At 48.1% G+C, this 17348-nt stretch overlaps 1 protein-coding gene across 1 annotated transcript in view; it reads right to left on the bottom strand.

Moving 5' to 3' along the window:
* Window positions 1–17099, bottom strand: part of ppp1r1b (protein phosphatase 1, regulatory (inhibitor) subunit 1B) — a 28716-nt gene extending 11617 nt beyond the window's left edge. The window contains exons 1-3 of the mRNA XM_058377247.1: window positions 16671–17099; window positions 9534–9617; window positions 7960–8035 (exon numbers count right to left, since the gene is read on the bottom strand). Of these exons, the coding sequence (XP_058233230.1) occupies window positions 7960–8035; window positions 9534–9617; window positions 16671–16778 (268 nt within the window). The 5' untranslated portion in view covers window positions 16779–17099. The remainder of the gene's footprint in view (window positions 1–7959; window positions 8036–9533; window positions 9618–16670) is intronic.
* Between the last annotated feature and the right edge of the window lie 249 nt (window positions 17100–17348).

The raw sequence follows: 17348 nt of genomic DNA, 5'->3' as shown, positions 1-17348 counted from the left end.
CCCGCACTGACACACGCCCGCACTGACACACGCCCGCACTGACACATGCCCGCACTGACACACACCTACACTCTAACACACACCCGCACTGACACACACCCGCACTGACACACACCTGCACTGACACACACCTGCACTGACACACACCCGCACTGACACACACCTACACTGTAACACACACCCGCACTGACACACACCCGCACTGACACACACCCGCACTGACACACACCCGCACTGACACACACCCGCACTGACACGCCTGCAGACACACGCCTGCAGACACACGCCTGCACTAACACACACCTGCACTGACACACGCCTGCAGACACACGCCTGCAGACACACGCCTGCACTGACACACGCCCGCACTGACACACGCCCGCACTGACACACGCCCGCACTGACACACGCCCGCACTGACACACGCCTACACTCTAACACACACCTGCACTGACACACGCCCGCACTGACACACGCCTGCACTGACACACACCTACACTCTAACACACACCTGCACTGACACACACCCACACTGACACACACCCTCACTGACACACACCTGCACTGACACACACCTACACTCTAACACACACCCGCACTAACAAACACCCGCACTAATACACACCCGCACTGACACACACCTGCACTGACACACACCTACACTCTAACACACACCCGCACTAACAAACACCCGCACTAATACACACCCGCACTGACACACACCTGCACTGACACACACCTGCACTGACACACACCTGCACTGACACACCTGCACTAACACACCTTCACTGACACACACCCGCACTGACACACACCTACACTCTAACACACACCTGCACTGACACACACCTGCACTGACACACCTGCACTAACACACCTTCACTGACACACACCCGCACTGACACACACCTACACTCTAACACACACCCGCACTGACACACACCCGCACTGACACACACCCGCACTGACACACGCCCGCACTGACACACACCCGCACTGACACACACCTACACTCTAACACACACCCGCACTGACACACACCCGCACTGACACACACCTGCACTAACACACACCTACACTCTAACACACACCCGCACTAACACACACCCGCACTAACACACCTGCACTGACACACACCCGCACTAACACACACCCACACTAACACACACCCGCACTGACACACACCCGCACTGACACACGCCCGCACTGACACACGCCCGCACTGACACACGCCCGCACTGACACACGCCCGCACTGACACACACCCGCACTGACACACACCTGCAGACACACGCCTGCAGACACACGCCTGCACTAACACACACCTGCACTGACACACACCTGCACTGACACACGCCTGCACTAACACACGCCTGCACTAACACGCCCGCACTGACACACGCCCGCACTGACACACGCCCGCACTGACACACACCTACACTCTAACACACACCCGCACTGACACACACCCGCACTGACACACACCTGCACTGACACACACCTACACTCTAACACACACCTGCACTGACACACACCCACACTGACACACACCCTCACTGACACACACCTGCACTGACACACACCTACACTCTAACACACACCCGCACTAACAAACACCCGCACTAATACACACCCGCACTGACACACACCTGCACTGACACACACCTGCACTGACACACACCTGCACTGACACACACCCGCACTGACACACACCTACACTCTAACACACACCTGCACTGACACACACCCGCACTGACACACACCCGCACTGACACACACCTACACTCTAACACACACCTGCACTGACACACACCTACACTCTAACACACACCCGCACTAACACACCTGCACTGACACGCCTGCACTGACACACACCCACACTAACACACACCCACACTAACACACACCTACACTCTAACACACACCTGCACTGACACACACCCGCACTGACACACACCTACACTGTAACACACACCCGCACTGACACACACCTACACTGTAACACACACCCGCACTGACACACACCCGCACTGACACACACCCGCACTGACACACACCTACACTGTAACACACACCTGCACTGACACACACCTGCACTGACACACACTTGCACTAACACACACCTGCACTGACACACACCTACACTCTAACACACACCCGCACTGACACACACCCGCACTGACACACACCTGCACTGACACACACCTACACTCTAACACACACCTGCACTGACACACACCCACACTGACACACACCCTCACTGACACACACCTGCACTGACACACACCTACACTCTAACACACACCCGCACTGACACACACCCGCACTGACACACACCCGCACTGACACACACCTGCACTAACACACACCTACACTCTAACACACACCTGCACTAACACACACCCGCACTAACACACCTGCACTGACACACACCCGCACTAACACACACCCACACTAACACACACCCGCTCTGACACACACCTACACTCTAACACACACCTACACTCTAACACACACCTGCACTGACACACACCTACGCACTAACACACACCCGCACTAACACACACCTGCACTGACACACGCCCGCACTGACACACGCCCGCACTGACACACGCCCGCACTGACACACGCCTGCAGACACACGCCTGCAGACACACGCCTGCACTAACACACACCTGCACTGACACACGCCCGCACTGACACACGCCCGCACTGACACACGCCCGCACTGACACACGCCCGCACTGACACACGCCCGCACTGACACACGCCCGCACTGACACACACCCGCACTGACACACGCCTGCAGACACACGCCTGCAGACACACGCCTGCACTAACACACACCTGCACTGACACACACCTGCACTGACACACACTTGCACTGACACACGCCTGCACTAACACACGCCTGCACTAACACACCCGCACTGACACACGCCCGCACTGACACACGCCTGCACTAACACACGCCTGCACTAACACACCCGCACTGACACACGCCCGCACTGACACACGCCCGCACTGACACACGCCCGCACTGACACACGCCCGCACTGACACACACCCACACTGACACACACCCGCACTAACAAACACCCGCACTGACACACGCCTGCACTGACACACACCTGCACTGACACACACCCGCACTAACAAACACCCGCACTGACACACGCCCGCACTGACACACGCCCGCACTGACACACGCCCGCACTGACACACACCTACACTCTAACACACACCCGCACTGACACACACCCGCACTGACACACGCCCGCACTGACACACGCCCGCACTGACACACGCCCGCACTGACACACGCCCGCACTGACACACACCTGCACTGACACACACCCGCACTGACACACGCCCGCACTGACACACGCCCGCACTGACACACACCTGCACTGACACACACCCGCACTAACAAACACCCGCACTGACACACGCCCGCACTGACACACGCCCGCACTGACACACACCTGCAGACACACGCCTGCAGACACACGCCTGCACTAACACACACCTGCACTGACACACACCTGCACTGACACACGCCTGCACTGACACACGCCTGCAGACACACGCCTGCAGACACACGCCTGCACTAACACACACCTGCACTGACACACACCTGCACTGACACACGCCTGCACTGACACACGCCTGCACTGACACACACCTGCAGACACACGCCTGCAGACACACGCCTGCAGACACACGCCTGCACTAACACACACCTGCACTGACACACGCCCGCACTGACACACGCCCGCACTGACACACGCCCGCACTGACACACGCCTGCAGACACACGCCTGCAGACACACGCCTGCACTAACACACACCTGCACTGACACACACCTGCACTGACACACGCCTGCACTGACACACACCCGCACTGACACACACCCGCACTGACACACGCCCGCACTGACACACGCCCGCACTGACACACGCCCGCACTGACACACGCCCGCACTGACACACACCTGCAGACACACGCCTGCAGACACACGCCTGCACTAACACACACCTGCACTGACACACACCTGCACTGACACACGCCTGCACTGACACACGCCTGCACTGACACACACCTGCAGACACACGCCTGCAGACACACGCCTGCACTAACACACACCTGCACTGACACACACCTGCACTGACACACGCCTGCAGACACACGCCTGCAGACACACGCCTGCACTAACACACACCTGCACTGACACACGCCCGCACTGACACAAGCCCGCACTGACACACACCTGCAGACACACGCCTGCAGACACACGCCTGCACTAACACACACCTGCACTGACACACACCTGCACTGACACACGCCTGCACTGACACACGCCCGCACTGACACACACCCACACTCTAACACACACCCGCACTGACACACGCCCGCACTGACACACGCCCGCACTGACACACGCCCGCACTGACACACGCCCGCACTGACACACGCCCGCACTGACACACGCCCGCACTGACACACGCCCGCACTGACACACACCTGCACTGACACACACCCGCACTGACACACGCCCGCACTGACACACGCCCGCACTGACACACACCCGCACTGACAAACACCCGCACTAACAAACACCCGCACTGACACACGCCCGCACTGACACACGCCCGCACTGACACACACCTACACTCTAACACACGCCCGCACTGACACACGCCCGCACTGACACACGCCCGCACTGACACACGCCCGCACTGACACACGCCCGCACTGACACACACCCGCACTGACACACGCCCGCACTGACACACGCCCGCACTGACACACGCCCGCACTGACACACACCTGCACTGACACACACCCGCACTAACAAACACCCGCACTGACACACGCCCGCACTGACACACGCCCGCACTGACACACACCTGCAGACACACGCCTGCAGACACACGCCTGCACTAACACACACCTGCACTGACACACACCTGCACTGACACACGCCTGCACTGACACACACCTGCAGACACACGCCTGCAGACACACGCCTGCACTAACACACACCTGCACTGACACACACCTGCACTGACACACGCCTGCACTGACACACGCCTGCACTGACACACACCTGCAGACACACGCCTGCAGACACACGCCTGCAGACACACGCCTGCAGACACACGCCTGCACTAACACACACCCGCACTGACACACGCCCGCACTGACACACGCCCGCACTGACACACGCCCGCACTGACACACACCTGCAGACACACGCCTGCAGACACACGCCTGCACTAACACACACCTGCACTGACACACACCTGCACTGACACACGCCCGCACTGACACACGCCCGCACTGACACACACCCACACTCTAACACACGCCCGCACTGACACACGCCCGCACTGACACACACCCGCACTGACAAACACCCGCACTGACACGCCTGCACTGACACACGCCCGCACTGACACACACCTGCAGACGCACGCCTGCAGACACACGCCTGCACTAACACACCCGCACTGACACACGCCCGCACTGACACACGCCCGCACTGACACACGCCCGCACTGACACACACCCACACTGACACACACCCGCACTAACAAACACCCGCACTGACACACGCCCGCACTGACACACGCCCGCACTGACACACACCTACACTCTAACACACACCCGCACTGACACACGCCCGCACTGACACACGCCCGCACTGACACACGCCCGCACTGACACACGCCCGCACTGACACACACCTGCAGACACACGCCTGCAGACACACGCCTGCACTAACACACACCTGCACTGACACACACCTGCACTGACACACGCCTGCACTGACACACGCCTGCACTGACACACACCTGCAGACACACGCCTGCAGACACACGCCTGCACTAACACACACCTGCACTGACACACACCTGCACTGACACACGCCTGCAGACACACGCCTGCAGACACACGCCTGCACTAACACACACCTGCACTGACACACGCCCGCACTGACACACGCCCGCACTGACACACACCTGCAGACACACGCCTGCAGACACACGCCTGCACTAACACACACCTGCACTGACACACACCTGCACTGACACACGCCTGCACTGACACACGCCCGCACTGACACACACCCACACTCTAACACACACCCGCACTGACACACGCCCGCACTGACACACGCCCGCACTGACACACGCCCGCACTGACACGCCCGCACTGACACACGCCCGCACTGACACACACCCGCACTGACAAACACCCGCACTGACACGCCTGCACTGACACACGCCCGCACTGACACACGCCCGCACTGACACACACCTACACTCTAACACACACCCGCACTGACAAACGCCTGCACTGACACACATCCGCACTGACACACATCCGCACTGACACACGCCCGCACTGACACACGCCTTCACTGACACACATCCGCACTGACACACGCCTGCACTGACACACATCCGCACTGACACACGCCCGCACTGACACACGCCCGCACTGACACACACCTGCAGACACACGCCTGCAGACACACGCCTGCACTAACACACACCTGCACTAACACACACCTGCACTGACACACGCCTGCACTGACACACGCCCGCACTGACACACACCCACACTCTAACACACACCCGCACTGACACACGCCCGCACTGACACACGCCCGCACTGACACACGCCCGCACTGACACACGCCTGCAGACACACGCCTGCACTGACACACGCCTGCACTGACACACACCTGCACTAACACACGCCTGCACTAACACACCTGCACTGACACACGCCTGCACTGACACACGCCTGCACTAACACACGCCTGCACTAACACACCCGCACTGACACACGCCCGCACTGACACACGCCCGCACTGACACACGCCCGCACTGACACACACCCGCACTGACAAACACCCGCACTGACAAACACCCGCACTGACACGCCTGCACTGACACACGCCCGCACTGACACACGCCCGCACTGACACACACCTACACTCTAACACACACCCGCACTGACACACACCTACACTCTAACACACGCCTGCACTGACACACGCCTGCACTGACACGCCTGCACTGACACACGCCTGCACTGACACACACCTGCAATGATACACATTTTTCTACAAACACAGACAATATTGCAGACGTGGGCGGAGTCAGAAGCTGTTTGAGCTTTATCTTACTTTTTTCAACGAACTCTAGATAAAATCACAAACACAGGTCATGCTCAAGTGTGTGTCCTTCACCTGATCCTGTGTGTGTGTGTGTTTGTGTGTGTGTTCAGAGGAGATGTGTTTAGGTTAAAGGAGTGCTGTATTTCTGTAGCAGCTTTTGAATCATTTCTTTCCTTGACTTACAATAATATTACTAGTTGCTGAGACACGCCCACAAAAGTGACAGCATCAGTAGTTGCTAAGATACGCCCACAAAGGTGACATCATCAATAGTTGCTAAGATACACCCACAAAGTTGACATCATCAGTAGTTGCTAAGACACGCCGACAAAACTGACATCAGTAGTTACTGAGACACACCCACAAAAGTGACATCATCAGTAGTTACTGAGACATGCCTACAAAAATGACATCACCAGAAGTTGCTAAGACACGCCCACAAGTGTTTTCAGTGATGTGATGTGCGTTAGAGTGAACATGAACATGGGGTTTGAATGAGACATAGAGAGAGAGAGTGTGTGTGTGTTTGTCATAATCCTGTAGAATCCAGCACAGGGACACAACCATCACAGCTGTCACTGTCCTAATCCTACACATTTAACAGTAAAAATGGAAGGCATGAGCATGACTGATGTGTGTGTGTGTGTGTGTGAATGTGGTTTGTAAACATTACAGTCAGCACAGCAACATCTGTTGAAATATATATAATACAGACCACCCATTCTCTCTCTCTCTCTCTCTCTCTCTCTCTCACACACACACACACCTTTGAGTGAAGGAGGCTGGTAGGCGCTGGGATTGAGACGTTTTGGTCTCAGGACTCCGTTCTCACCCACCACCCACTGAAACACAACAAATCACACTTCACATTTAATCTGCTGTATTTATTATCACCCCTCTGTGTGTGTGTGTGTGTGTGTAACTATCATCATCATCATTTAGATTTATATTGTGCATTTATGTCTGTTCATCAAGCTCCTCCCCCACCTCTCTCCGACGACTATTTTCATTATCACTATTATTCACCCAAACCCTCATTATCATCCACAGAAAGTGATGTGACAATGATAACAGGAGACACGTGAAGGTCTGAGGAGACGAGTGAAGCTTCTGTCGTCTGTATGTGTCTCTGACTGAGTGATTAGATCACAAAACATCTCTGAGTGCATGTGTGAGTACAAGGGATAAGTGCATGTGTGGACAGGACACATCCCCTGAACTCACACATGAACTCATCCCCTAAACTCATCCCCTGTACTCTCACCTGAACTCATCACCTGAACTCACACATGAACTCATCCCCGGCACTCATCCCCTAAAGTCATCCCCTGTACTCACACATGCACCCATCCCCTCTACTCACACATGCACTCATCCCCTGTACTCACACATGCACTCATCCCCTGTACTGACACATGCACTCATCCCCTGTACTCACACATGAACTCATCCCCTAAACTCATCCCCTGTACTCTCACATGAACTCATCACCTGAACTCACACATGAACTCACACATGAACTCATCACCTGAACTCACACATGCACTCATCCCCTGTACTCACACATGAACTCATCCCTGGCACTCATCCCCTAAAGTCATCCCCTGTACTCACACATGCACTCATCCCCTGTACTCACAGATGCACTCATCCCCTGTACTCACATGCACTCATCCCCTATACTCACATGCACTCATCCCCTATACTCACATGCACTCATCCCCTATACTCACATGCACTCATCCCCTAAACTCATCCCCTGAACTCCCACATGCTCTCATCCCCTTAACTCTCAAATGAACTCATCCCCGGCACTCCTCACATGCATACAACCCTGATCTCCTAACATCTGATCACCCAGCACACGTTAATTAAGATTTGAGGAGTATATTGTAATGAATGATGAGGAGTGTTGTACGTTACTCATCTCTGTATCAGTCCAAACACACACAGACACACACACCCAGACACACACACACACCCACACCCAGACACACACCCAGACACACACACACCCAGACACACACACACCCAGACACACACACCCACACCCAGACACACACACACACCCAGACACACACACACACACCCAGACACACACACACACCCAGACACACACACACACACCCAGACACACACACACACACCCAGACACACACACACACCCAGACACACACACACCCAGACCCAGACACACACACACCCAGACACACACACACACACCCAGACACACACACACACACCCACACACACCCAGACACACACTTGTATTTCTGCTACAATCACAGCAGTGCATTATGGGAATGATCTGTGCCGTGTGGGTGTGGTTTATCCTCCTACCTGCCCTGCAGTGTACTCGTCCTCTGGACACGGCTGGTCAGCTACTCTAAACAGAGTGGCGGGCGTCGGCCTCCGTCTGCGTATCTACAACAACAACAACACGAAACAAACCACTAGTTAAAACCCAACATCCTGTCTGTACTGAGGACAAATAATAATAATAATAATAATAATAATAAAATTCAATAAATAAATAGATACTACTAATAATAAAATAATATAAATGAATAAATAAATAAATAAATAATTAAAATACTACTACTACTATTACTAATAAAATAATATAAATAAAGGAATAAATAAATAAATAAAATACTACTACTACTAATAATAATAATAAAATAATATACATAAATGAATGAATGAATAAATAAATTAATAAATACTATTACTACTACTACTACGACTAATAGTAGCAACAATAATAATAATAATAATAATAATAATAATAATAATAATAATAATAATAATAGGCTTGTACTGGACTCCAGAAGAAAACAGCAGAGATGGCAGGAAATGTGTTTTTGTTCCTATTTAGTGGAACAATCCTTTAGATCAGTGGTTTTCAACCTGTGGGCCGCAACGGTATTGCAGGGGGGCCGCTAGTTATTATCAATAGAAATAATAATATTGCTAATGTATGAAAAATGTGTAGTCATAATTAAATATCACAATTTGATATATAATTAAATAACGAAAAATTAATAATAAACTGTTACTTTGCATTCACTATTCCATCTCGTTGATTGGTTTAATAAAAACCCACCAATTTAGGCTATCTAACATATTTTTGCTGCATACATGCTAAAACAGATGTAAACATGGATAAATGGTTGTCAACGGGATCGCTGAAAAGGACAAATACCGACGTTTCTTCATCCACAAGGAAGCAGGACACTGAAAAGACTCAAAATAAACCTAAATGAAGAAAATATAGCAGCGAGTACCTAGCACTAGGTTTCACGTGTGTGGGAGTGGAGAACGAGCTACCGCTCTGTGTTGTACGCTCAGAAGTCTTGTCAAATGAAGCTTTAAAACCGAGCAAATTACAACGGCACTTGGAAACAAAACATAGTGAATATGCGTCCAAGCCAATTGAGTTTTTTTGAGAACAAACTTAAAGAGTACCAAAGCAAGAAAAAAACTCTTGAAACTGCGTTCTCTGTCAACGACAACAGTAAAGCAGTGGAGGCATCTTATCGCGTTGCAAAACTAATGGCGAAGGCTGGAAAACCACACACAATTGGTGAAACTTTGATTTTACCTGCCGTGAAAGAAATGGTTGGCGTGATGTGTGGAGAAAAGGCCCGCAAGCAGTTAAATCTGATTTCACTTTCGGATAATACGGTTGAGAGAAGAATAAATGAACTGGCAGATGATATAACTCAGAAGTTGGTTAAACACATTCGAGAGAGTCCCTTTTATGCCCTACAGTTGGATGAATCGACTCGTGATGAATGAGTCGTGATGTTGTGAATGTTGTATGATGTGTGTATGTATCAAATGTGTAGCAAGTGCGCTAGCTTTAGCTGTTACATTTCTCTTATTGTTACTAATGTTATGTTATGTATTTCTGGACGAAATTCATTTATTTCTGTTTGTGTGCTCTCCAGCTCAGTAATACAACACATGATCTAACTCCACCTCCAGACCTGCGTTCTACTGTGATTTATTCAGAGAGTATTAAAAATAAAATCTGTCCCATTTCTAATCTGTCTTTTCATCACTTAAAGACAGAGTCTGTGTCTAATTGGGTCTGTTCCTCAGAGAGCCCAGTCCTTACACTGACGCTGCACACTGACCTAACCCAGAAAACCACCACCTCCAGCTACAGCTACGTCTTTATCTCTCACACACACAGACACACACACACACACACACACATGCACTCACTCACACACACACAGAATGTGGTCTGATTTGTATGTTTATAAACACTCAAGCTAATGACCTATCCATAAGATAAAGAGTTAATGAGAGGAGACTGGAGCTGGATCTAAATCTACATCCAGAATTCTGTAAAATTGCTCAGAAAATCTGCCCACAGAAACAAGCAAAGGGAGAACAGTGTGTGTGTGTGTGTGTGTGTGTGTGTGTGAGAATCACAGACCTGGCAACATTCTATGTGTATGGAATTCTAGGTAAAGCTCAAGTGAAGCACAGGTACAGAGGTGTGTCTACCAGCTTGATAAGCTCTGCCCACTAACCCCTGATGTTCATGATATACACCACTTTATCCTCATATACACCTGATTTATATAAAACACACAGGTGAGGTTACAGTGAGATCATAAACAGAAAGTATTGAGCAGAATGCAGATTTTTCTCACACACACAAACACACACAAATACTCACACAAAAACACACGTGCATGTGCACACACACACACAACACAAGTCTACATTAAAAACTGATTTCACAATGTAAGAATCACTCTGGTTGTCTTGAACGATTCACTAAGACAAATGGATCATTAATCATGAATCACAGAGTCGTTCATTTCATTCAGGTGCTGCTTCAGTATTCTGATGTAATCAAACTCACTGACCTCCAGACTGAATCAAACATCAGCAAACGGCCTTAATAAACAATTATGTTATGAATCAGTGAATCTTATAGATCATGTCTGAGATTCGCTCCTCTCTCATGAAGTGATTCAGTGTTTGAATCAGTGACTCTTTTTGTTAATCAGTTAAGTGAGTCAGTGAGATAACGGAGTCCTGTTCATGGTCAGTGGAACAGTGTGAACAGATCTGAATGAATCATTTATCTGAATGGCCTCAGATAGCTCATCAGTGGAAAGATAAAAAAAACAATTCTGAAACAGAGGACCTGACCTCCACTGACCTCACAGTTCACTTTACTTTACTTTCTGACACATTATCCCCAAGGGCGTGGCCTAATATTCTAATAAGTACGCCTGATTGACAGCACTATATGTATAATCTGTAATCAGTGTAATCTCTGTGTGTGTGTATGTATTTACTGTGTAGTATAGTATGTAGTGTGTGTGTATATAATTTGTGTATATATATATATATATATATATATATATATATATATATAGTGTGTGTGTGTGTACAGCGTGTGTGTATAATTTGTGTGTATATATATATATATATATATATAGTGTGTGTGTGTGTATAGTGTGTGTGTATAATTTGTGTGTGTATATATATATATAGTGTGTGTGTGTATAATTTGTGTATATATATATATATATATATAGTGTGTGTGTGTATAGTGTGTGTATAATTTGTGTGTATATATATATATATATAGTGTGTGTGTATAATTTGTGTGTATATATATATATAGTGTGTGTATAGTGTGTGTGTATAATTTGTGTATATATATATATATATATATATATATATATATATATATAGTGTGTGTGTGTGTGTGTATAATTTGTGTATATATATATATATATATATAGTGTGTGTGTGTATAGTGTGTGTGTATAATTTGTGTATATATATATATATATATATAGTGTGTGTGTGTATAGTGTGTGTGTATAATTTGTGTATATATATATATATATATATATATATATATATATAGTGTGTGTGTGTGTGTATAGTGTGTGTGTATAATTTGTGTATATATATATATATATATATATATATATATATATATATATATATATATATATATATATATAGTGAGTGTGTGTATAGTGTGTGTGTATAATTTGTGTATATATATATATATATATATATATATATATATATATATATATATATATATATATATATATATATATATAGTGTGTGTGTGTGTATAGTGTGTGTGTATAATTTGTGTGTATATATATACACTATATTGCCAAAAGTATTCGCTCACCTGCCTTGACTCGCATATGAACTTAAGTGACATCCCATTCCTAATCCATAGGGTTCAATATGACGTCGGTCCACCCTTTGCAGCTATAACAGCTTCAACTCTTCTGGGAAGGCTGTCCACAAGGTTTAGGAGTGTGTTTATGGGAATTTTTGACCATTCTTCCAGAAGCGCATTTGTGAGGTCACACACTGATGTTGGACGAGAAGGCCTGGCTCTCAGTCTCCGCTCTAATTCATCCCAAAGGTGTTCTATCGGGTTGAGGTCAGGACTCTGTGCAGGCCAGTCAAGTTCATCCACACCAGACTCTGTCATCCATGTCTTTATGGACCTTGCTTTGGTCACTGGTGCACAGTCATGTTGGAAGAGGAAGGGGCCAGCTCCAAACTGTTCCCACAAAGTTGGGAGCATGGAATTGTCCAAAATGTCTTGGTATGCTGAAGCATTCAGAGTTCCTTTCACTGGAACTAAGGGGCCAAGCCCAGCTCCTGAAAAACAACCCCACACCATAATCCCCCCTCCACCAAACTTTACACTTGGCACAATGCAGTCAGACAAGTACCGTTCTCCTGGCAACCGCCAAACCCAGACTCGTCCATCAGATTGCCAGATGGAGAAGCACGATTCGTCCCTCCAGAGAACGCGTCTCCACTGCTCTAGAGTCCAGTGGCGGCGTGCTTTACACCACTGCATCCGACGCTTTGCATTGCACTTGGTGATGTATGGCTTGGATGCAGCTGCTCGGCCATGGAAACCCATTCCATGAAGCTCTCTGCGCACTGTTCTTGAGCTCATCTGAAGGCCACATGAAGTTTGGAGGTCTGTAGCGATTGACTCTGCAGAAAGTTGGCGACCTCTTCGCACTATGCGCCTCAGCATCCGCTGACCCCGCTCCGTCAGTTTACGTGGCCTACCACTTCGTGGCTGAGTTGCTGTCGTTCCCAAACACTTCCACGTTCTTATAATACAGCTGACAGTTGACTGTGGAATATTTAGGAGCGAGGAAATTTCACGACTGGATTTGTTGCACAGGTGGCATCCTATCACAGTTCCACGCTGGAATTCACTGAGCTCCTGAGAGCGACCCATTCTTTCACAAATGTTTGTAAAAACAGTCTGCATGCCTAGGTGCTTGATTTTATACACCTGTGGCCATGGAAGTGATTGGAACACCTGATTCTGATTATTTGGATGGGGGAGCGAATACTTTTGGCAATATAGTGTATATATATATATATATATATATATATATATATATATAGTGTGTGTGTGTATAATTTGTGTATATATATATATATATATATATATATATATATATATATATATATATATATATATATATAGTGTGTGTGTGTGTATAGTGTGTGTGTATAATTTGTGTGTAGATATATATATATATATAGTGTGTGTGTATAATTTGTGTATATATATATATATATATACATATATAAATAGTGTGTGTGTGTATAGTGTGTGTGTATAATTTGTATATATATATATATAGTGTGTGTGTGTATAGTGTGTGTGTATAATTTGTGTATATATATATATATATATATATATATATATATATATATATATATATATATAGTGTGTGTGTGTGTGTATAGTGTGTAGGATGATGTGGAATCAGTGTAATGAGGGCGGAGTGAGCAGGATGATGATGTAGTGTGCGTATAGTGTGTGTATAGTGTGTGTATAGTGTGTGTATAGTGTGTGTGTGTTGAGCAGGATGATGAATCAGTGTAATGAGGGCAGAGGTTAATTAGAAACTCCAGAGTGAATATTTCTCTTTGCTCTGCTGAGAGCGTCTCTGTCCTCATTCCAACCTGACCCACTTTATACACACACTAAAATTAAACCAGCACAGGACAGGACAGCCTGGCCTATACACACACACACACACACACACACACACACACACAGCATGAGATAGCAAGTGAAAGTTACTTGTCTCCTGATGTGATGATTTCTCCTGTGTTTTTTTGTCGTTTTTAGCTCTGAGGAGAATCAGTAATCCGTCTATCACTTCTAAAGCCAACAAGTTAACACAACTGATATATCATGTAGTTACACCTCTCCTCCTTCTCTCCCTCCTCTTCCCCATCCTCCTCTTCCCCATCCTCCTCTTCCCCATTCTCCTCTTCCCCATTCTCCTCCTTCTCTCCCTCCTCTTCCCCATTCTCCTCTTCCCCATCCTCCTCTTCCCCATTCTCCTCCTTCTCTCCCTCCTCTTCCCCATTCTCCTCCTTCTCTCCCTCCTCTTCCCCATTCTCCTCCTTCTCTCCCTCCTCTTCCTCATCCTCCTCCTCCTCCTCTTCCCCATCCTCCTCCTCTTCCCCATCCTCCTTCTCTTTCTCCTCTTCCCCATTCTCCTCCTCCTCTTCCCCATTCTCCTCCTCCTCTCTGTGTGATGTGTGTATCAGACACAGACTCGTTGTTTTATCTGTACTTCAGTGGACTTTTGTGTTTTTATAATGTTTATCTTCTTTAAATAGTTTCTCCACAAATTCTTCATTGCAGCTGCCTGTAGATTCAGAGCAAGATTTTCACTGATTCACTGCGCAATAAGAGAATTTCACAAACACCGGAATTTCACAAACACACACACACACACACGTCAACATCTGAGTGATTAAACCTCACTGAGTTCATCACATGATGTTCGCTTTATAGAGTGAATGTATTTCTGCTCTATATTTCTGAGTTTTCTGTTCACACTGTTCTGTAGGAATGACCTGAGGAAGCCATGGAGATACGGAATAAACAGAAACTGATTTCGAAATGAAGTGTGTTTAAAAGAAAGAGAAAAAAATGAAGAGATAAGAAGAGAGAAGAGAAGTATGATGAAACAGTAAAATCTTAGACTGTGTGTAGGTGTGTTACAGACGATACAATCAGAACTGCAAGACAGGGCATGTGTGTGTGTGTGTGTGTGTGTGTGAGATAAACTAGTTAACTACTCTGCTCTTGTTTACATAAATACACACACACAGAAAGTTCACATCAGAGACAGGAATGTAGTGTTTATACAAGCTGATAGTTAACTGTCCAATCAGAGATTGCTGAGTGTACACACACACACACACACACACACAGGGTATCACTAATCTCTGTACCTTTAGCCTCCTACTTTAAAAGACACACACAGTCTCAGGTGATATTTTAAAGAGGTGTGAGAATATTTCAGAAAATATACATTTATTTAAGGAAGTTAAATTATCTGTGATTACACACACCCTGGGTGAGTGAGTGTGTGTGTGTGTGTGTGTGTGTGTGTGGTCACCCACCATCTCCACCTGCCGTGGGTCGAGCTGGGTTGGGGATGTAGAGGGAACAGCAAAGTGGATCTTCTTCTTCTCCTTTGTTTCCTCGTGAACTTCTGACGCCTCCATCATCCTTAACTCACACACACACACTTATACACACTCACACTTATGTCCAGTAAATCGTCCTCCGTGGTCAAATTGCTACACACACAATGGTGCAGAGTCCACTCTCTCTCTCTCTCTGAGGGATCGTCTCGTCCTCTCTCTATCTCCACAATACAAACACAACACAGACCTGAGACTGAAAATGAAAAAGAGTCTGTTTGTGTGTGTGTGTGAGAGAGAGAGAGAGAGAGAGAGGGAGGAGCTTGTGTGTGTGTGAGATTTGAAATAAAAGATAATCTGGTCCAGTTGTTGCTGAGCCGCTTCTGTCCTCTATTCGTGAGCAAGAGATTTTGTGGGGGCGTAGAGAAAGAGAGAGAGACCGGGAGGTGTGTGTGGGGGGGGGGCAGAGGAGGGAGGCAGAGAGAGAGAGAGAGAGAGAGAGAGAGAGATTTTTAAATGAAAACAAACAAAAACCCAAACATTCAGAAATGCTTTCAAATATTATTAAAGATTTTTCTTTTTCTTCTCCTTCTTCTTCTTCTTTTTGTTGTTTCCGGTCTTTCTCATCTTTCTTTCTTTCCTTCCTTCCTCTCT

Source organism: Hemibagrus wyckioides, linkage group LG24 (genome assembly GCF_019097595.1).
Source record: "Hemibagrus wyckioides isolate EC202008001 linkage group LG24, SWU_Hwy_1.0, whole genome shotgun sequence".
In the NCBI taxonomy this organism is placed as follows: Eukaryota; Metazoa; Chordata; class Actinopteri; order Siluriformes; family Bagridae; genus Hemibagrus; species Hemibagrus wyckioides.
Note: the sequence above shows the minus strand (reverse complement) of the source record. Positions and strands in the feature narration are given on the sequence as shown.